The sequence below is a fragment of the Oratosquilla oratoria genome, chromosome 13 (assembly GCF_046742065.1).
Source record: "Oratosquilla oratoria isolate Oo_2021 chromosome 13, ASM4674206v1, whole genome shotgun sequence".
Classification (NCBI taxonomy): domain Eukaryota; kingdom Metazoa; phylum Arthropoda; class Malacostraca; order Stomatopoda; family Squillidae; genus Oratosquilla; species Oratosquilla oratoria.
The window spans coordinates 22,099,244-22,117,664 of NC_134789.1; the positions used below are offsets into that span (position 1 = coordinate 22,099,244).

Below are 18,421 nucleotides of genomic sequence, written 5' to 3' on the forward strand. Positions count from 1 at the left end.
CCGTTATCAGTTAGAATTTGTTTTACTCTATTTAGTTCTTGATGGAGAAGGAGCCAATTGGAAGAAATTTTAAAGGCTCTTGTGACATAAGCACGTATCACGCTAATTTTATATTTGGAAGGGTATTCACTCGAGCAATTCAGGCATCTTCCCGAGTTGCTCGGTTTTTTATAGACACTAGTGATGAATGCACCTTCTGAGCCATCTACCCACACATCTAAAAAAGGGATTTTGTTATCAACGCTCCTTTCTACGGACTTTTCTTCCATTTTGTTTTTCAGGCATTCTAGTTGTTCCTCTCCTTCAGTATCTATGAAAATGTCGTCAATATATCTAAGGTACATATTAGGTTTCTGGCTTAATGTATTAAGGACGTGGTTCTCAAGATGGCACATGTAGGCCTGAGCAAATAGTACGCCTAAGGGACTACCCATAGCAACGCCATCTGTTTGGAAATAAATTTTGCCTGAAGGGCATCGAAAGGGAACTTCTTTGGTACAAGTTCCCTTTGGATGCCCTTCAGGCAAAATTTACCTAGTTGTATTCTACGGGAAGAGAAGCTATGCTCATGGTGTCCCGTCTTCATATCTCATTTTATCTAGACTGTTTTTAAAATCATGTATTGTTTTTGCACACACCACTTTCTCATCTAACTTGTTCCAAATATCTATTACTCTGTGGGGATAGCTGTTGTTTCTCAGGTCTCTTCTATAACTTTCTTGATTTTCTTTCCATGTCCTCTTGTATTTCCACTATCCCATTTTATTAGATCCTCTCTATCAATAGTTTCTATGCCTCTCATGATTCTATAAATATTTATCAAGTCTCCTCTCTCTCTTCTTTGCTCTAATGTCTGTAGTTCAAGTTTTGCTAGTCTCTCTTCATATGATAGTTCTGAGAGTGTTGTGCCAATTTTGTAATTGCTCTTTGTATTCTTTCAAGTTTTGTTATACATTTTTTTGTACTTGGTGACCACGTCGTCGCTGCATATTCCAATCTTGGTCTTATCGAAGTGACTAGTATTTTCTTCACCATTTCTTCATTCAGGTATGTAAATGCCACTTTGATTGTTCTTATCAAATTATAAGTTTCTCAAAAATTTCTGTTTATAATGACTCCCAGGTCCTTCTTATTTTCTACTTCTTTATTTCTTCTTCTTCCAATTTATATGATCCCACTTTCTTTTTTTTGCTTCCTCCAAATTCCATTATACCACACTTCTTAATATTAAATTCCATCTCCCACTTCCTACTCCATTCCCATACTTTATTGAGATCACTCTGTAGCGACTCACAATCTTCAATACTCAATTTTTTAGCAATTTTGCATCATCCGCAAAGAAGCTCATATAACCTTCAATTCCTTTATCAGTATCATTAATATATATATATATATATATATATATATATATATATATATATATATATATATATATATATATATATATATATATATATATATATATATAGCAAACATTATTGGGGCCAGAACTGTTCCTTGTGGAACACCACTTATTACTTCATCCCAAGTAGAGTGTCTCTTATCATTACTCTCAGTTTTCTTTCATGCAAGAAGTCTTCCATCCACTTCAGTAGTTTGCCCTGTATTCCTCCTTCGGTTTCTAATCTCTTTAGCAACTTCTTATGTGGCACCTTATCAAAAGCTTTTTTCAGGTCTGGAAATGCACAATCAGCCCATCCATCTCTTTCTTGTATTACATCTATTAGTCTTGAATAGAAACACATTAAGTTTGTGACGCATGATCGTCCTTGTCTAAATCCAAATTGCCTTGGATTTAGTATGTTTTTTTTTCCCAAATGCTTTACCCATCTACTTTTGATCATTCTATCACAAATTTAGGTATTGTACTTGTAAGAGAGACCGGTCTATAATTAGTAGGGTCTTCTTTGTTTCCTCTATATATTGGTACTATATTTGTTCTTTTCCAATCTTTTGGAACTTTTCCTTCTTTCAATGAACTGTTTATTGGGCTATGTATTTTGTCTGTTAGTTCGTTCCTGCATTCTCTCAAAATCAAGTTTGCCATTTCATCTGGTTCATGCAATTTTCTGACATCGAGATTACTCATGTGTTTCATTATTTCATTCCTTGATACTTCTATCTCTTTCATAGGGAGGACTTTCTCCTCCCATTCGATATCTCTAGGTTATATGCTTTGCCTTGTAAATACTGATTTAAAATGTTTGTTCGTAATTTCTGCCATTTCTATTTCCTCTGTGCATTCAACTTCTTGTCGTAGTTTCTCTCATTCTTGTTTGTTTTTTAGTTTGTTGTTTACAAATTCGTAAGATAGTTTTGGTTGATCTTTACATTTTTCTATGACATCTTTTTCGTATTTTCTCTTTTCTTCTCTGCACACTTGTACATATTCATTTCTATAAATAGTATATATTTTCCAATTTTCAGGTCTTTCGTCTTTTTTCCATTTTATCCAAGCTTTATCCCTTTTGTCTTTTAACTCCCTATATCTTTTGTTGTACCAGCACTTTACACAATCTTTTTCTTGCTTTTGTCTTTGAACATATTGTTCATTTTTTTCATGTATTTTCCTCTTTTAATTCCACTTCAACCAGTACGTGGTCACTTTTACTTATTGGTGTCTTATATTCAATCTTGTCTACTATTTCAGGTTCTGATGTGATTATTCGGTCCAGTCTCGATGGTTCTTCCTCATTTTTATACCTAGTATTCTCTTGTATCCATTGCGTCATTGTATGTTCTATAATCATATCAAGTAGTACATTTCCCCATTTGTCGTCTCCACCCTTCGCTGTCATCTCTTCCCAGCAGATTTCTTTACAATTAAAGTCACCCATGATGAGTATTCTTCCTCCATCTTCCATTATCTTATTTAGTGTTATCCTTGTGTCTTCTAACATATTTTTGTGTTCTTTCTCTTCCCACAAAGCCGTTTTAGGAGGCACATAATTTACTACAAACTTCCTGCTCTTCCCATCCCTGTCCTCCACTTCCATCATAATCATCTCTACTCTATTCTTTCCATATGTGACATTCCTCACATTTATATCCTTCTTAGTCAGGAACATAACTCCACCCCCTTATTTTACCTCTCTGTTTCTAATCCAATAATTATATACACCATGTCCTACACTGTTGGGTGGTGGTGGACCATTCAATTTTGTCTCTATAATTCCCATTATGTCCGGTTCTTTTTCCTTCAGGTAGTCATTCAGTTCGTTCAAGACCTATTATCAAGCCATCTATATTTATATAAAACACTTTAAATTTTCTGCTACTTCTATTGTGTTTCCGTTTCCCTTCTTTTTTTCTTTGCTATGAACCATTTCCTCACTTTCATATTCACTACTCTCCAATAGAATTTCTCTCTTTCTGACTCTGTTCTTTTCTCGTTTTTTCCCTTAGCTTCTACTCTTTTTGTTTTCTCTTCCTCTCTTTCCTCTTTATTTCTCTTTTCATCCGCACCTGTTTATATTGCTCACTGTCTGCTAGTTTCCCTGGTTTTGCTAAGGTATTCTCTACTGTCGTTTGTGACCTGAATTTGATCTTAATTGGTCTAGTCTTATCTGTATTATATTTCCCTAGTTTATATATTTCTTCAATTTCTTTCCCTGTTTTTTGTCCATCATCTTGAACTACTTCTAATATGTTGTTTACCTTTTCCTTTTCCTCTTTTACGCTTGTGGTCCTATTTAGATTATACTTCTCCTCCACCCCTAGTATAATTATACATTTCTTATTGTCCGCTAAGTCTCTTACTATATTCTCCTTTTCTCTCATCAATTTAATAACTGTGTCCTTAGTTTGTTCTTTCATCTGTTGATTCACTATATCGGTAAATACAATTTTGTTGTTCTCTTGTGCTTCGTTTGCTATGGACTCTTTATTCTCTTTATTATTATTCTTTGATTCCTCATTCTCATCTTTTACTTCTTATAACTGTCTTTTTAATTCTTCTATTTCTTTAGTTAGGCTTTGGTTCTCCTTTTTTAGTTCTTCCAATTTATCAATTCTTTCCGTAATCCGTGTCAGTTGGCTGAACCTATCCTCCCAATGTTTGGTCGTTTTCTCTATTTTTCCTCTAGACTTGTTAATCGGGGGAGGTTGGCACCCCCTCCCCCTCATTAAATCCATGGAAATTATTATCTCCAATTCTATTGTGCTGTTCTTATCTATATTTCTAAACTTAATGCTTTTACTGATGTTTTCGACTTCGCCTGCATCGTCTGCAGCCCTCCGACAAGTTGTCGGAGGGCTCGCCTAATACGGGGATTGAATGAAAATGAGACTAGATCTTTGGATGTTATGTGAAGCGTGGTCGGGGACTTGTACAGTCCTTTTAGACCATCACACGTAGCTCGGTTGCTAGCGTCTAGACTTCGTGATTATGGACGCATGGGTCAGGGTTCGAATCTCATGGCAGAGCTTCTAAACACACACACACACACACACACACACACACACACACACACACACACACACGCACACACACACACACACACACACAAAACAATTATAGATTATAATCTACGGTACATATTAGTCATGTTAAAGTTGATCTCGACACGTGTCTTTAGTTGAAACCGCCCCCAATAATCTATAGATAAGCAAACAAATGAAAAAAAAAAAAAATCAACAGATAGAGAAATCAACCAATCAGTTAGATAGACTTGATGTGCATTTTTGTCTTTGTATATTTTGTGAATTTGATAACTGGTGTATATATATATATATATATACATATATATATACATATATATATATACATATATATATATATGTGTGTGCATATATATATAGTTAGATGAAATATTCTTTTAATTAGTGAACAGTAAGAAGTGGACTGTCAGAGATTTTGTTTTAGAATTATTGTAACATTTTCTAGTATATTCTTAGTTCTCCAGAAAGAGTTTTTTTATGTATCACAATAGTAATCAGATGGTATTAGCCATAATAAAAATATATAAAAAAAACGGCAGCGTACTGAGGAGGTAGAGTAAAAGTGTGATGAATTATGTAGGATTTTTTTTTTTCAAATTTGCTTTACTAATTAGAGACTACTCGACGCGGCCTATATATTCAAGACTAATTGTACAAAGTAAAACTTAATAGCCAAACTTAGTGTCATTGGCAAGAGGTTGGACGTTAGCTCTGTATTTGTTCTAACTAGTTTGTTCTTCTAGAATTAAGTCGTTTATATTCCTACATTAGGTGCGGACTTCACAAAAGTGTTTCACTGTTTCATTCTGTCGTGACATTGTGCATTATGTGCTAGGATAGCCAGGTAAGAGTTTGGTGGCTATTGAAAATCGATCTAAGATTCTTGGGGGGCACAGTAGGCAAGTAATTCTAAGAAAACCACGAAAGTAGTGGTTTGAATATCTTAAGCTACCATAAAATATTCAACAGAATGAAAAAGGTGAAACGTGTATAAAATGGGAAATAAATAGTGGTAAGGTTAGAAAAATATAAAAATATAAAAAGAGAAGCAAAGGGAGAACTAAAAAAAAAAAAAAAACCAGAATCCACATAGGAACAAGATCGAAGGGACACTAGAAATGGCCTCATACATCAGAGGTTGGGGGTCACCGGCACACAGATACAGGAGGCATCATTCCACGAAGAAGAGTAAGACAGGAGAAGAGAGAATAGAGCAATAAAAATATTTGATGTTTTGTTGTCAGTCTTTCTGGATGTAGATTTCAATCGAGCTGAATGATATATTTCGTTATTTTTAACTTTATTTTTTGTTGAGACATTCTGACAGGTTGACGTAAGTGGAGTAGGAAACACAGGAGTCCTAGTCTGAGTTTATTCCTGACTAGGGTCGCAGGTATGCTTTTTCAAAGGAATGGTGTACAAATTAGCTGTGGGCATTTTATACATGAGGTGGAGCTCACTATTCTCCGTGTTACCATAGTTGGCGACAAGTGCATATTCATTGTAACAAATAATAAAATAGATAATAATGCTAGCAATAAGAGTCTTTGAATATATCCTGTCGTTATTGTTTAATTGCTGAGAATTTTTAAAACAAATCTTTGCAGATATAGAGTGAATACACTATAATAAAATGTATAACAAGATTAAACTGAGGAAAAAGAAGAGAAGAAAGATCAAGGCAGTGTGACGAATCTAGTGGATTTTGTAATAAAGATGAAATCATAAGTCCAGAGGCTGTAATGAGACTTACGAAGTCCTTTGGTAGAGCCAGATCAAAAAACCGGAGGAAGAAGTAGAAAAAAGAGGAGGAGGAAGACTGGAGATAGGAGGGGGATGGACGGGGGAACGGAGAGAAGATGGGAGTCTGAGAACTGTGGGAAGCCACAAAGCAAGGGTCAGAGAAAATATCAAATAAGAATTCATAAATAAATTGAAAATCTGATAAGAAAATTGTAACCTTATAAAGAGTGATCTAATTTCATATATAAACCTTTAGCATACGTAAATATTCATGTTTGGGTAATGACCAGTATTTTGTATTCATATATATAAACAACGGTAGTTTCATGTTAACGACAAATTATATGAATCTCTTCATTATTTTGTGTGCTTATATCTTAAGTCTTATTCATGATTACTTTTGGTCTTACGTTGATAACTTTTTCAAGTTATTTGAATATAAAATAACTGTCTTACTGGGAAGAAGTAGGAAAGTTTGATAAGATGTTCTGACAACTTGTGAGCGATGGCAAGTCAGGATAAGCTAAAGCTGAGGGAATTGCAATGAGGCGACGGACAGAACAAAAGAAAGATGAAGTTACGGAAAAAAAATGGCAGATGTCCTGGATAATAATAATGATGATATTAATAAAATAAAGATAATAACACTGAAGAACAAAATATAGAAGTACTGAGAAAAGCTCAAGTGCACGAGAGCAGTTTGTTCTTATTGGAAATGTCTGTCGACGTGACGTCATATTCCCCTCAAACTTTTGTGACGTCACCGAAAAACCAGGGTAGACATGGACCTTGAGCACCGAAAAAAATGTTTAAAATCTAAAAAAATTGTATTAGAATTTTTTTTTTTTTCATCTTCAAAAACCTTTGTTGAATTAGGTAGGACAAATCAAAGTTGCTTTCCGGCATAATCGTGTATGCACTGCCAGAATTAGTAAACTTAAACCGGTAAGATTACTATGAGGTGAAAGTTCGTTACTGAAGAAATCCACTATATTTGGAGCCTGTATCTCCCAGGCCACCACGGTTCACACCCTGGTGGCTGGCCGCCCAAAGGATGTTCTCTAGTCTGTCAGTCCTTGGTTTGCCTGTCTTTTCAATGGTCGTGACTGTTTTTTTTTTCATCATTTGTTAATTTTTTATTTGTATACATATCTATGTATTTCCATTTATTAAATATTTGTTTATACATACTGGTTTATCAATTCATTTACTCGCATTTGTTCCTACATTTATACATTCATTCATTCATTCGTTTGTTCATTCACTCGTTTATTGATTAGTTTATTCGTTTTTCTATTATTTATCAATTCATTTATTTATCTGTTTATTTACATAATTATCTATTGTTTATCTTTTATATTCCTTTATTTATTTGTTTATTAATTTATGTATTAATTTATTCATTCAGTTAATTACTTGTTATGTATTGCTCTATACGACAATGATACAAAGCAGTATACTTTAATTTCTTTTTCAAAGAACTAATAAAAAATTATAATACCTAAGTTATAAAAGTATTTAATAAAAAAAAAAAATATATCAATCCCCAGACTTGAGCATTTTCCTCAGCCGAGTGAAATTGCCCGGCAATGGAGGGAGAAGGGACTAGAAAAGCGATGTAATTACAATTCTTGATATTCCTGGCAGCCCCTGACAGTCTGGAGGTGCAAGCGTGCGTGGCAACTGTTGCAGGTCACGCCAGGTCAAGGGGGAGGGGGAAGGGGAAGGGGGATGACAGTGTGGGGAGGGGGTGAGCATCCCGGCACATAATGAGAGCCTTGGTAATGAATCTGCACCTGCTGATCAATAGACGCCTCCCTCCCCACTTCTGTCCTCTCCCTTCCCCGTCTTATCTCTTCCTGGTTCTCTCTGGCGCGCGCTCTCTCTCGTTCTCACTCTCGCTCTCTTTTGTTCTCTCTCTTTTTTATTCTTTCTCTTTCTTTCTCTCTTTTTCTCTCTTTCTCTGTATCTTCCTCTTGATCTCTAGTTCTCTCCCTCTTTCTCTTTCTCGCATTCTCTTTCTTTATGTCTCATTCTTTGTCCCTCTTCCTTTATTTCTCTCTCTTTATCTATCTCTCTCTCTTTCTATCTCTCTCTGTCTCTCTCTCTCTCTATCTCTATCTCTCTCTTTGAATGTCTGTATGTCTGTCAATCTCTCTTTCTCTATCTCTTCTCTTTCTGTCTCTCTCTTTTTGTCTGTCTATCTTTCTCTCTTTTTGTTTCTTTCTCTCTTTGTCTGTCTTCCTGTATATCTGTCTGTATATCCGTTTGTCAGATTCTGTCTGTCTCTCCCTCCCTCCCCCTCCCCTCCTCTGGCTCTTTTTTCTTACTCTCACTCTTTCACTCTTGCTCTCTCATTCAGATTTTCCTCTGTTGCTTCTCCTACTGTCTTTACTTTCCTCTTTTATTGGTTTATTACTAGTTTCATTTCAGACTGTTTATTTCTTTGACAATTTTTTTTATGGCAATGTAGGTTGCGCTCACCTCCCCACCACACTGGTGGACAAATTAATGATCACTTGTTGATGCCACGTTTGTTAATTGAGTGTGCTCACCATGTTGGAAATAGTCGAGATAATCAACTACGAACACATGACTGAAGTCAATAGCTGTGTTTATATTCTATTTTCAAATATTTTTTGTTTTATATTATATGATATTATATATTATATTATATTATATTATATTATATTATATTATATTATATTATATTATATTATATTATATTATATTATATTATATTATATTATATCATATTATGTTATATTATATTATATTATGTATATATATATATATGTATATACATATATATATATATATATATATATGTATATATATATATGGATATATATATATATATATATATATGAATATATATATATATATTCATATATGTATATATATGTACATATATATATATATATATATATTTATATATGTGTGTATATATGTATATATATGTGTCATATATATATGTATGTATGTATATATATATAATATATATATGTATGTGTATATATATATATATATATATATATATATATATAGATATTTTATTAATTAATTAATTTTTATTTTAATCTATGCTTATTATTATTTCGTATCTATATTTTCTACTTACAAAAATATATTTTTTGTATGGATGATGCTGTGATGCATGGAAGGGAGTAGATGGGGGATGGGAGTGTGTGTTTGGGAGTGGTTATGTGAGAAGGATATTTTGACACAGCCCGAAGGGTTTTCTCCTCGTCTTCTCTCTTTCTACATGAGGGGACGAAGTGGTGGGGGTCGCCTATTAAATGAAGCTGTCTTGCTGTGGATGTGATATGTTTTACTGCATTGCTTCTGACCCAGGGCAATGGGCGAGATGCAGGGATAATCCGTCATCCAGGAGGAGCCAAGAAAAAAGGAAGGGAGGGGTGATAAATAGGAGTGGAGTATGTGGGGGATGAAATGGGTGGAAGTGGTTGCATGCCTTTTGACTTTGGCTACCTTCCTTATAAGGGGGGAAAAGTCCTTGGTATGTAGAAAATATTCAATCTTTAGTTGTCGAAAGTATTTTAGATAACTACCTTAGACATTCGTATGTCTGTTTGTCTGTCTGGCTCTAAAGTTGTCACGCACATTTTGGCCTCTTGATTTGCTTTGATCATAAGCATAGTATGATGCTTTTTAAAAATGGTTGCAAAGATGAACCCCATCCATTATTGTGTTGTTGATAGCTTAAATGCAGCGAAAGTTCTGATGGCTGAAAATGTAAAATAACGTCAAATGTGACCTCGGCTTTGTTATTTGACTTAGGGGGGCAGAAAACTCCAAATATGCTCTACTCATCATCGCTTGATTTGTTCTTCCAGACAGATCGCTTTGCAACAAAAATATATATATCCAATTAACATTCAACGTGCCTTACTCAGCGGAATTTAACTTACTTGGTTTGTTTGTTAGGCATTATTACGGTTCTCGTTTAGCATTACTATTCTCGTTTCTTTGTTTGCTGGATTGTTCATTTGTTTATTTTTTCAATGTTCTGATTTTTTTTTTTAAGTTATATACAAAGTCACCAATCGTAATTTTGTTCGTGTGTTCCTTTCTACAGGAAACCTACATCAGGTTAAATCTTTTCCTACCTTTTTACAAATAAATTAAACAAAACTTGTTTTAATTCGTATTGATCACGCAAATCTTAGTTAAATATATTTACGAAAAACGCTTAGAAAGAGGACGACGCTATTTTACAAAAAATAAAATCATTCAAAGTATAAAAAAAGACGAAGGAATAAAAATAATAACTGGGTTAGCTCCTTCAGCAAATTACAAATCAGATCCTCTCTGACTTAAACCTGTTTTGTTCCCAAGATGGGGATCCCTGACTACTGTAGAATTGTAGGTGTCGAACACAATTTCCAAATGCACCTACGTGTTACGTCACTTTATCTTTATAAAGAAAAGATAATGATAAGATAAGACTGAATATGAGTTGACCTAAGCCTAAGACAGGAGACGAACCGAATGAAAATGAGCCCCATGGACGTACTAAAACCCTTTAACTGCTCTCATCCTTACTCCATCAACGTTTTAGTCAGATGAAGGAGTGTCGGGCCAGCGGCAGGGTCATGTGACCCGTTGTCTTTATCATTCTCCTCCCACCCTCTCTCTCTCTCTCTCTCTCTCTCTCTCTCTCTCTCTCTCTCTCTCTCTCTCTCTCTCTCTCTCTCTCTCTCTCTCTCTCTCTCTCTCTCTCTCTCTCTCTCTCTATATATATATATATATATATATATGTATATATATATATATATATATATATACATATATATATATATATATACATATATATATATATATGTGTGTGTGTGTGTATGTACAGTATGTATATATATCCTCCCTCTCCTCCCTAATCTCTGTTGTGTCTTCCTCAGTCCCGCTTTGTCCTGCAGAGTCTGGACCTATCTTAACCTCGTCTGGCTCTCCCACCCGTCCCACCCCACCCTGCCGTGCCGCCTGCGCTTCACTCCCGTTGGTTGGTGGGTAGTTGGTTTTCTTCACCTGGTTCTGTCCCCTTTAACACCAACTCCCTCCATCCCTCCTTCACTCCCAACCCCCCTCTCCCCTCCCCCTCCGTCCCTATCTTCTCTTCTCTCCTTCTCCCTCTCATCTGCTTTATTCCCCTTCTCTCTCTCTCTGTCCCTCCCTCCTCCCTTCCTACCCTCCTCTCCTCTCTCTCTTTCATGTTTTTCTCTTCCCCTCCCCTCTCTCTGTCCCTTCCTCCTCGCTTTTTACCCCGCTCTCCCCTCTCTCCCTCTTTTCATCTTTATTTTCTCTTTAATCCTCTCTCTCTCTCTCTCTCTCTCTCTCTCTCTCTCTCTCTCTCTCTCTCTCTCTCTCTCTCTCTCTCTCTCTCTCTCTCTCTCTCTCTCTCTCATCTCTCATTCTCTCTCTCTCTCTCTCTCTCTCATCTTAATTTTTCTCCTCTCTCCCCCTTTCGCTGTCCCTTTATCCTCCCACTCTCCCCTCCCGTCTTCCTCTTCTTCTTTCACTCCCTCCGTTTCTTTCTCGTCTTCTCTCTTTCTCTCTCATCTTATTTTTTCTCTCCCCCTATTTCCTCGTGCCTTCTTCCTCCTTCCGTCTTTGACAATTTTCTCGCTCTTCTCCTTTTGTTCTAATATAGCATTTTCTTGTTGAGTTTTTCTTCGTGGTTTTCTTTCCATTTTTTTATTTATCTTTTGTTAGCCTTTCTATTGACTAAAAATGTCCTAAATCTATCAAATTTACTTCTCATTATTCCATTGTATTCTCTTATCCGTCTAACATAATAACAACCTAGTTTCTAATCCTCGCAATTCACTGTACCCGTGTTCAAACACGAAGGGCAGAGGTGCCGATCCTCGACGCAGCTAGGCGAATCACGGTGTAAGATTTTCATCATTGTTAATAGTGTCTGCGGTTGTAATAACTACTGCATGTAGTCCTGAGATCGATTCCCAAAAACTACCGGTAACTACCACACGGTTACAGCTCTCCTGAACATAGAAGGTGAGAGAAACTGCATCAGTTTAGACTAAGCGTTTCCCTGTGTGAGCGTTCCATTTTCCTGTTTACTAGATCATCTGTCCTACCTCCTTCCATCCTTCCTTCTCTTCTCCCAATCTTCTCTCCCTCCCTCCCTCACCTCCCTACCTTCCTTCTTTCTTCCCTACCTCCCTCCCTTTCCCCCTTCGTCCCTCTCTCCCTTCCTCCCTACCTCCCTCCCTCCCTCCCTCCCTCCCTACATTCCTCCTTTCTTCCCTACCTTCCTTCGCCCCTTCGACCCTCCCTCCCTCGCTTTCACCTTTCTTCTCTCTCTCCCTACCTCCCTCCCTCCCTACCTTCCTCCTTTCTTCCCTACCTCCCTCCGTCACTTCGACCCTCCCTCCCTCCCTCCCACCCCTTCGTCCCTCTCTCCCTTCCTCTCTACCTCCCTCCCTCCCTCCCTCCCTACCCTTCCACACCTCCCTCCGCCCCTTCGACCCTCCCTCCCTCCCTTCCACCTTTCTTCATTTCCTCCCTACCTTCCTTCTTTCTTCCCTACCTCCCTCCCTTTCCCCCTTCGTCCCTTTCTCCCTTCCTCCCTACCTCCCTCCCTCCCTCCCTCCCTTCCTACATTCCTCCTTTCTTCCCTACCTTCCTTCGCCCCTTCGACCCTCCCTCCCTCTCTTTCACCTTTCTTCTCTCTCTCCCTACCTCCCTCCCTCCCTACCTTCCTCCGTTCTTCCCTACCTCCCTCCGTCACTTCGACCCTCCCTAACCTTCGTCCCTCTCTCCCTTCCTCCCTACCTCCCTCCCTCCCTCCCTCCCTCCCTACCCTTCTCCTTTCTTCCACACCTCCCTCCGCCCCTTCGACCCTCCCTCTCTCCCTTCCACCTTTCTTCATTTCCTCCCTACCTTCCTTCTTTCTTCCCTACCTCCCTCCCTTTCCCCCTTCGTCCCTTTCTCCCTTCCTCCCTACCTCCCTCCCTCCCTCCCTACATTCCTCCTTTCTTCCCTACCTTCCTTCGCCCCTTCGACCCTCCCTCCCTCCCTTTCACCTTTCTTCTCTCTCTCCCTACCTCCCTCCCTCCCTACCTTCCTCCTTTCTTCCCTACCTCCCTCCGTCACTTCGACCCTCCCTCCCTCCCTTCCAAATTTCTCCCCTCCCTCCCTCCCACCCCTTCGTCTCTCTCTCCCTTCCTCCCTCCCTCCCTCCCTCCCTCCCTCCCTCCCTACCCTTCTCCTTTCTTCCACACCTCCCTCCGCCCCTTCGACCCTCCCTCCTTCCCTTCCACCTTTCTTCATTTCCTCCCTCACCCCTTTGCCCCTCTCTCCCTTACTCACTCACTCACTCCCTACCTACCTTCCTATCTCCCTCCCTCCTCTCTCCCCCCTCCCTCCCTGCCTCCCCTCCCAACCCGCCTTGGAAAGGATGTCCGCCTCCTGCATTCGCCACAACTCTGTGGGTCCTCTTCGTCTTGATTCGCTGGACCACTCCACCTTTTTGTACTCGCTACGACCCGTCCTCCCCTTCTTCGTTCTCCTGCTTTTACATTTCCTGTCCCCTCTTCGCTTTCTCCTCTTCTTCTTGTTACTACTTCTACTCGTACTCCTCCTCATTTTGTTCCTACTTATGCTCCTTCTCTTCCTCCTTCTCCTCTTCCTATAGTCACATTCTTCTTCATTCACCACAAACTTGTCCACCTCCTCATTCGAACTTCTCTCCGCTGCTTCTCTAAACTCTCGAGGATTGAGGAGATTTATATCGGCTTAATAAAACCAATCAATCAACCAGCCCATTTCGAGTCCACTGCTGAACAAAGTCCTCTTCCAGACCATTCCACGACTCGCACAACTGCGCAATCCTCTGCCACATCACTCCTGCCAAACTTTCTGTCTTATCTCACAGCCAAGTTAATTAATCTATCCACGTTACGTGGTTTGATCTCTTTATAGTTTACAGTTATTTTTATTATGATACTGAAATATTTTTAGCAACTTAATCGTCTTCTTTTGTAGTCGTAGACATTTTCACTGTGACGAGTGACTTCCCCTCCGCTCTCCCCTTCCCCTCCTACCCGTCCTCTTCACCTCTCTCCTCCTATCCTCCTTCCCATCCTCTTCCCCGCTCTCTCTACCCTTCCTCCTTCTCTCTCCTTTTCCCGTCTCCTCTTCCCCCTTCCATCCCTCCACTTTCTCCTACTTGAAAACCCCTTGCTCCCCTATCCCACTCCAAAGCTCCTAAATCTAAATATATCTATTGATTTGCCTCTGGTTTTCCACCACTTACCCAACGGATTTCCACCACTACATGCACTCCTTTGTCTCCCTACCTGCTTCTTCATCAGAAATCCTCTTTGTCTCTTCTTCCTCTAACTTTCTTTAACATTCCTCTCACTATTTTTTGTTTGTTTGTTTGTTTACTTATCTTGAAGGCCTTCCCCATTTCCCTCCATTTAGATCTCTTTGTCCTCTCTTTCGTCCCCTTATAAGTGTCTACTTTCTTCTATTTTCTTTGACTTCCACTTTTCACTAGCATTCATTTTAGTTGTTTCCATTTCTCTTATATTGTTATTAACCTTCTTTTACTTTCCTTCTACTTCTTCAATTTTCTTCTTTGGTGTTCTCTTATATCCTTTCTGTCTACTGAGCATTTTCATCTCGTATCCAGTATACTATATATTTTTTATTCTTATTCTTATTTTGAGCACGGTCTCACTGTTGTTCCTGTTATTTTTTTATATATATATATATTTTTTTTTTACAATAAATTTCATTTTTGTATCACAACATGTTGGACTATTCTACAAATTGTATTATCTCTTTCTTATCTTTTATTTCTTTGCACTGTATTTTTTACTTTTATGCGGTTTTTTTCCCTTTTCTTTCATTTACTCCTAGTCTCCTTCCGTGTGCCCTTTTCCCCCATCGACATTCGTCTCTGTCTTACAAGCAGTCAAGGCTTACAGTTCTATTTGCTTGCTTTTGTTTTTACTTCGATTTTTCCTATTCGATCCTTCCCAGCGGTGCCTGACCTAAATGCAAGCTAAAAAAAATTGGGCCCCTAACTACATTTTTTCATACTTATCCTCCCTCTCCCCCTTATCTCTGTTGTGTCTTCCTCAGTCCCACTTTATCCTGCAGAGTGTCGACCTATCTTAACCTCGTCTGACCCTCCCTCCGTTACCTCCCTTCCCTACCTTGCCGCCTCCCACCCTCTCTCTCCTTCTCTCTCTCTCTCTCTCTCTCTCTCTCTCTCTCTCTCTCTCTCTCTCTCTCTATATATATATATATATATATATATATATATATATCCTCCCTCTCCCCACCACCACGACAACCAGATTCCACCTCTTACCTACCTGCAGCAAGAAAGCAGAGAAGGTGGAGGAATGTAGATGTTTGGATCTCCATTGGGTTCACGGTATATGGAGACCGCCTTGATTGCTCCTGATTTCTCCTATCACAGATGGTTCTTCCTGTCTCCGGGGGATGGTGCACCAGTTGCCGGTATCGATGTCTATCGCTTGGGCTGAATTCCTATCTTCTGATACGTCACTTGTGGTCTGTTATCGGTATCTTTAGTGGTAACGATACACTCGCCCGTTAAGTGATGCTTTTAGGACCACAGGAAGACTTCCAGTTTCGTCCCTATATTGATTGCTCTGATATCTTTGTGATTATGGAAAAATTATTTTATTGAGTAATTTATTTCTTTGTCGTCTTGCACTTTGCAAAGGATCCATGTAACTGCCAGTAGTCAAAATCGTTTGCGACAAAGACCTCACACCTCTCCGAATAAATTTAGTCCAGGTACTTTTAAATTTCTAAGTTTATTACTACTAGGGAGATCGTCCAGTGTACTACAGGGTGGTTTATCATTAGTGGTGAGACTTGGATGGTTCTCTTTAGATCCTTCTATACTCCATTTTTTTTAGATTTCCAGAAACGTATGCACCATTTTCTGAAATAGAAGGAGGTGACCTTAGTGAAAATGCAAATAATCCATTTGGAGCGTATGTGAAGACATATGAGAAGAAAACTATATATATATATATATATATATATATATATATATATATATATATATATATGTATGTATATATAATATATATATATGTATATATATATATAATATATAATATATGTATATATATATATATATATATACATATATATATACATACATTATACATATATATATATATATATACATATATATCATTTGTCTGTTTGGTTCTAATCTATCATTAGTTATATGTCAATTTATCATTATTTACTATTTACCTGTTTGTTTATTATTTATTTATGTATTTTATTTGTTATTTACATTATTATAGTTTTAATTTATTAATTTATTATTATGATTTTTTTGCATCCGACCTAGATATGGACCAAAAAGTCTCCTGTCGGTATGTTCCGCCTTTGTAATCCTTTGTAATATGTATATGTATATGTATATGTATATGTATATGTATATGTATATGTATATGTATATATATATGTATATGTATATGTATATGTATATGTATATGTATATGCATATGTACATGTATATGTACAGTATATGTATATGTATATTATATATATGTATATGTATATATATACATACATACATACATACATACATATACCAAAGGCTTTTTCCCCCTACACGGGGGGGGGGTAGCCAAAAAGAAAATAGGCATAAAAACCTCTCCCACCCATTCCATTTCCTATATATTCCAATCCCCTCCACCCTCTCTCCCATCTTGGCATCTCCTGGATGACGGGTCATCCCTGCATCCTGTCCACTGCCCTGGGTCAGAAGCAGTCTCAAGACACAGCACATCCACTGCAAGGCTGCTTCATAAATTCGGCGACCCCCCCTCTCCGTCCCCCCATGGAGAGAAGGAGAAGACTGACCACCTTCCTGCCGATACTTTGAAGGAGCATAATGATTATTTCTAAAATATTTAACTACATGGACCACATGTTGTTTTACATTATCAATCTCAAGGTCATGAGCCAGTAGATTTAGTAGGTGTGCTGCACATCCGTATGTGAGGACGGTATGCTCAGGTTCACTCGATTCCTCCAAGAGTTTTCTCATCTTGGTGACATTTGCTGCATTGTCTGTCACAACACTTCCAATGTGACAACCAAAATCTTCTTCAGCCCTCTTGATCGAATTTTGTACAAGTTGTAGAAGATATTCAGCAGTGTGAGGTTTCCCTGATGTGTCTATTGTGTCAACTAAATAAATCTGACCATATTACGGGCTCATAATGGATGTTAGACCACCCATCAATTGAAAGACATTACAGTTTCATTATTCGGGTCATCTGCACATTTTTATATTCCTTTTCATGCACAAGATCCAAGTACTTATCAGCAATATCTTTTCTGGATGGAGGAATATAACCTGGCCTCATGTTCTGAACCATCTTGAGAAACTGAGGATGCTGAACAAGTAGAAATGGTGAATTTGTAGCAAATATAATTCTTGCAACTTCTTTGTCGAGATTTTCCTTTTGAGAGGCTGAAGTTATGATAAATCTGTCCAGAGATGTTGATGACTTTCTTTTAGATAAAAATGATTTAGAAAAAGTGGCGCCTGTGGAGGGAGTCTGATAGTGACCTTTTTAATGGTGGAGTCAGGTTTGCAGATAATTCAAGTGGAGCCGAGGATGAAGGGATTGAAGCTGTTGATACAGATCCTGAAATGGAAACAGAAAATTTTAGCATATTGCATAATTTATAAATGAATAAATAAATGAATGAATACAGTGTGATTTAGGCTACTTTTAAGTACAGTAGTTATTTTTTTAGATAATGATTATATTCACACAAGCCACTAAATTATTTGGAAATAATTAACAGGATATGAAATAGGTGGGCTTGGAATTCAGCCCACACAGAATTCAGTCCACTTTTAAGTTCACTAAAAATAATGGGTTGGTTGGGTTAGGTTAGGCTAAATATCTTTGGGCAGAATCCCATGTGGGCTGAATTCCAATGGAACCTATGAAATATATTACACAATGTTGAATGATATGAATAACAATCATCTAGGCCCCAAAGTTGAGTGGATACAGTATATTATAGTGATATAGTCATTACTCAAATTTAGAAGTAATGAAGTTGAAGTATCATCTCTTTAGGCCTTCACATTTTTATTGCACATGGTCTCCATTGTTCACCAAATTTATATAGTTGCGTATGAAAAGGGAGAAATGCACACAATATAAGT

At 37.8% G+C, this 18,421-nt stretch overlaps 1 protein-coding gene across 1 annotated transcript in view; it reads right to left on the reverse strand.

Annotated features, from left to right (window-relative positions):
- Window positions 1-18,421, reverse strand: part of LOC143032343 (uncharacterized) — a 251,376-nt gene that overhangs the window by 216,966 nt on the left and 15,989 nt on the right. Inside the window, exon 2 of the mRNA XM_076196926.1 lies at window positions 15,552-16,153. Coding sequence (XP_076053041.1) covers window positions 15,552-15,603 — 52 coding nt within the window. The 5' untranslated portion in view covers window positions 15,604-16,153. The remainder of the gene's footprint in view (window positions 1-15,551; window positions 16,154-18,421) is intronic.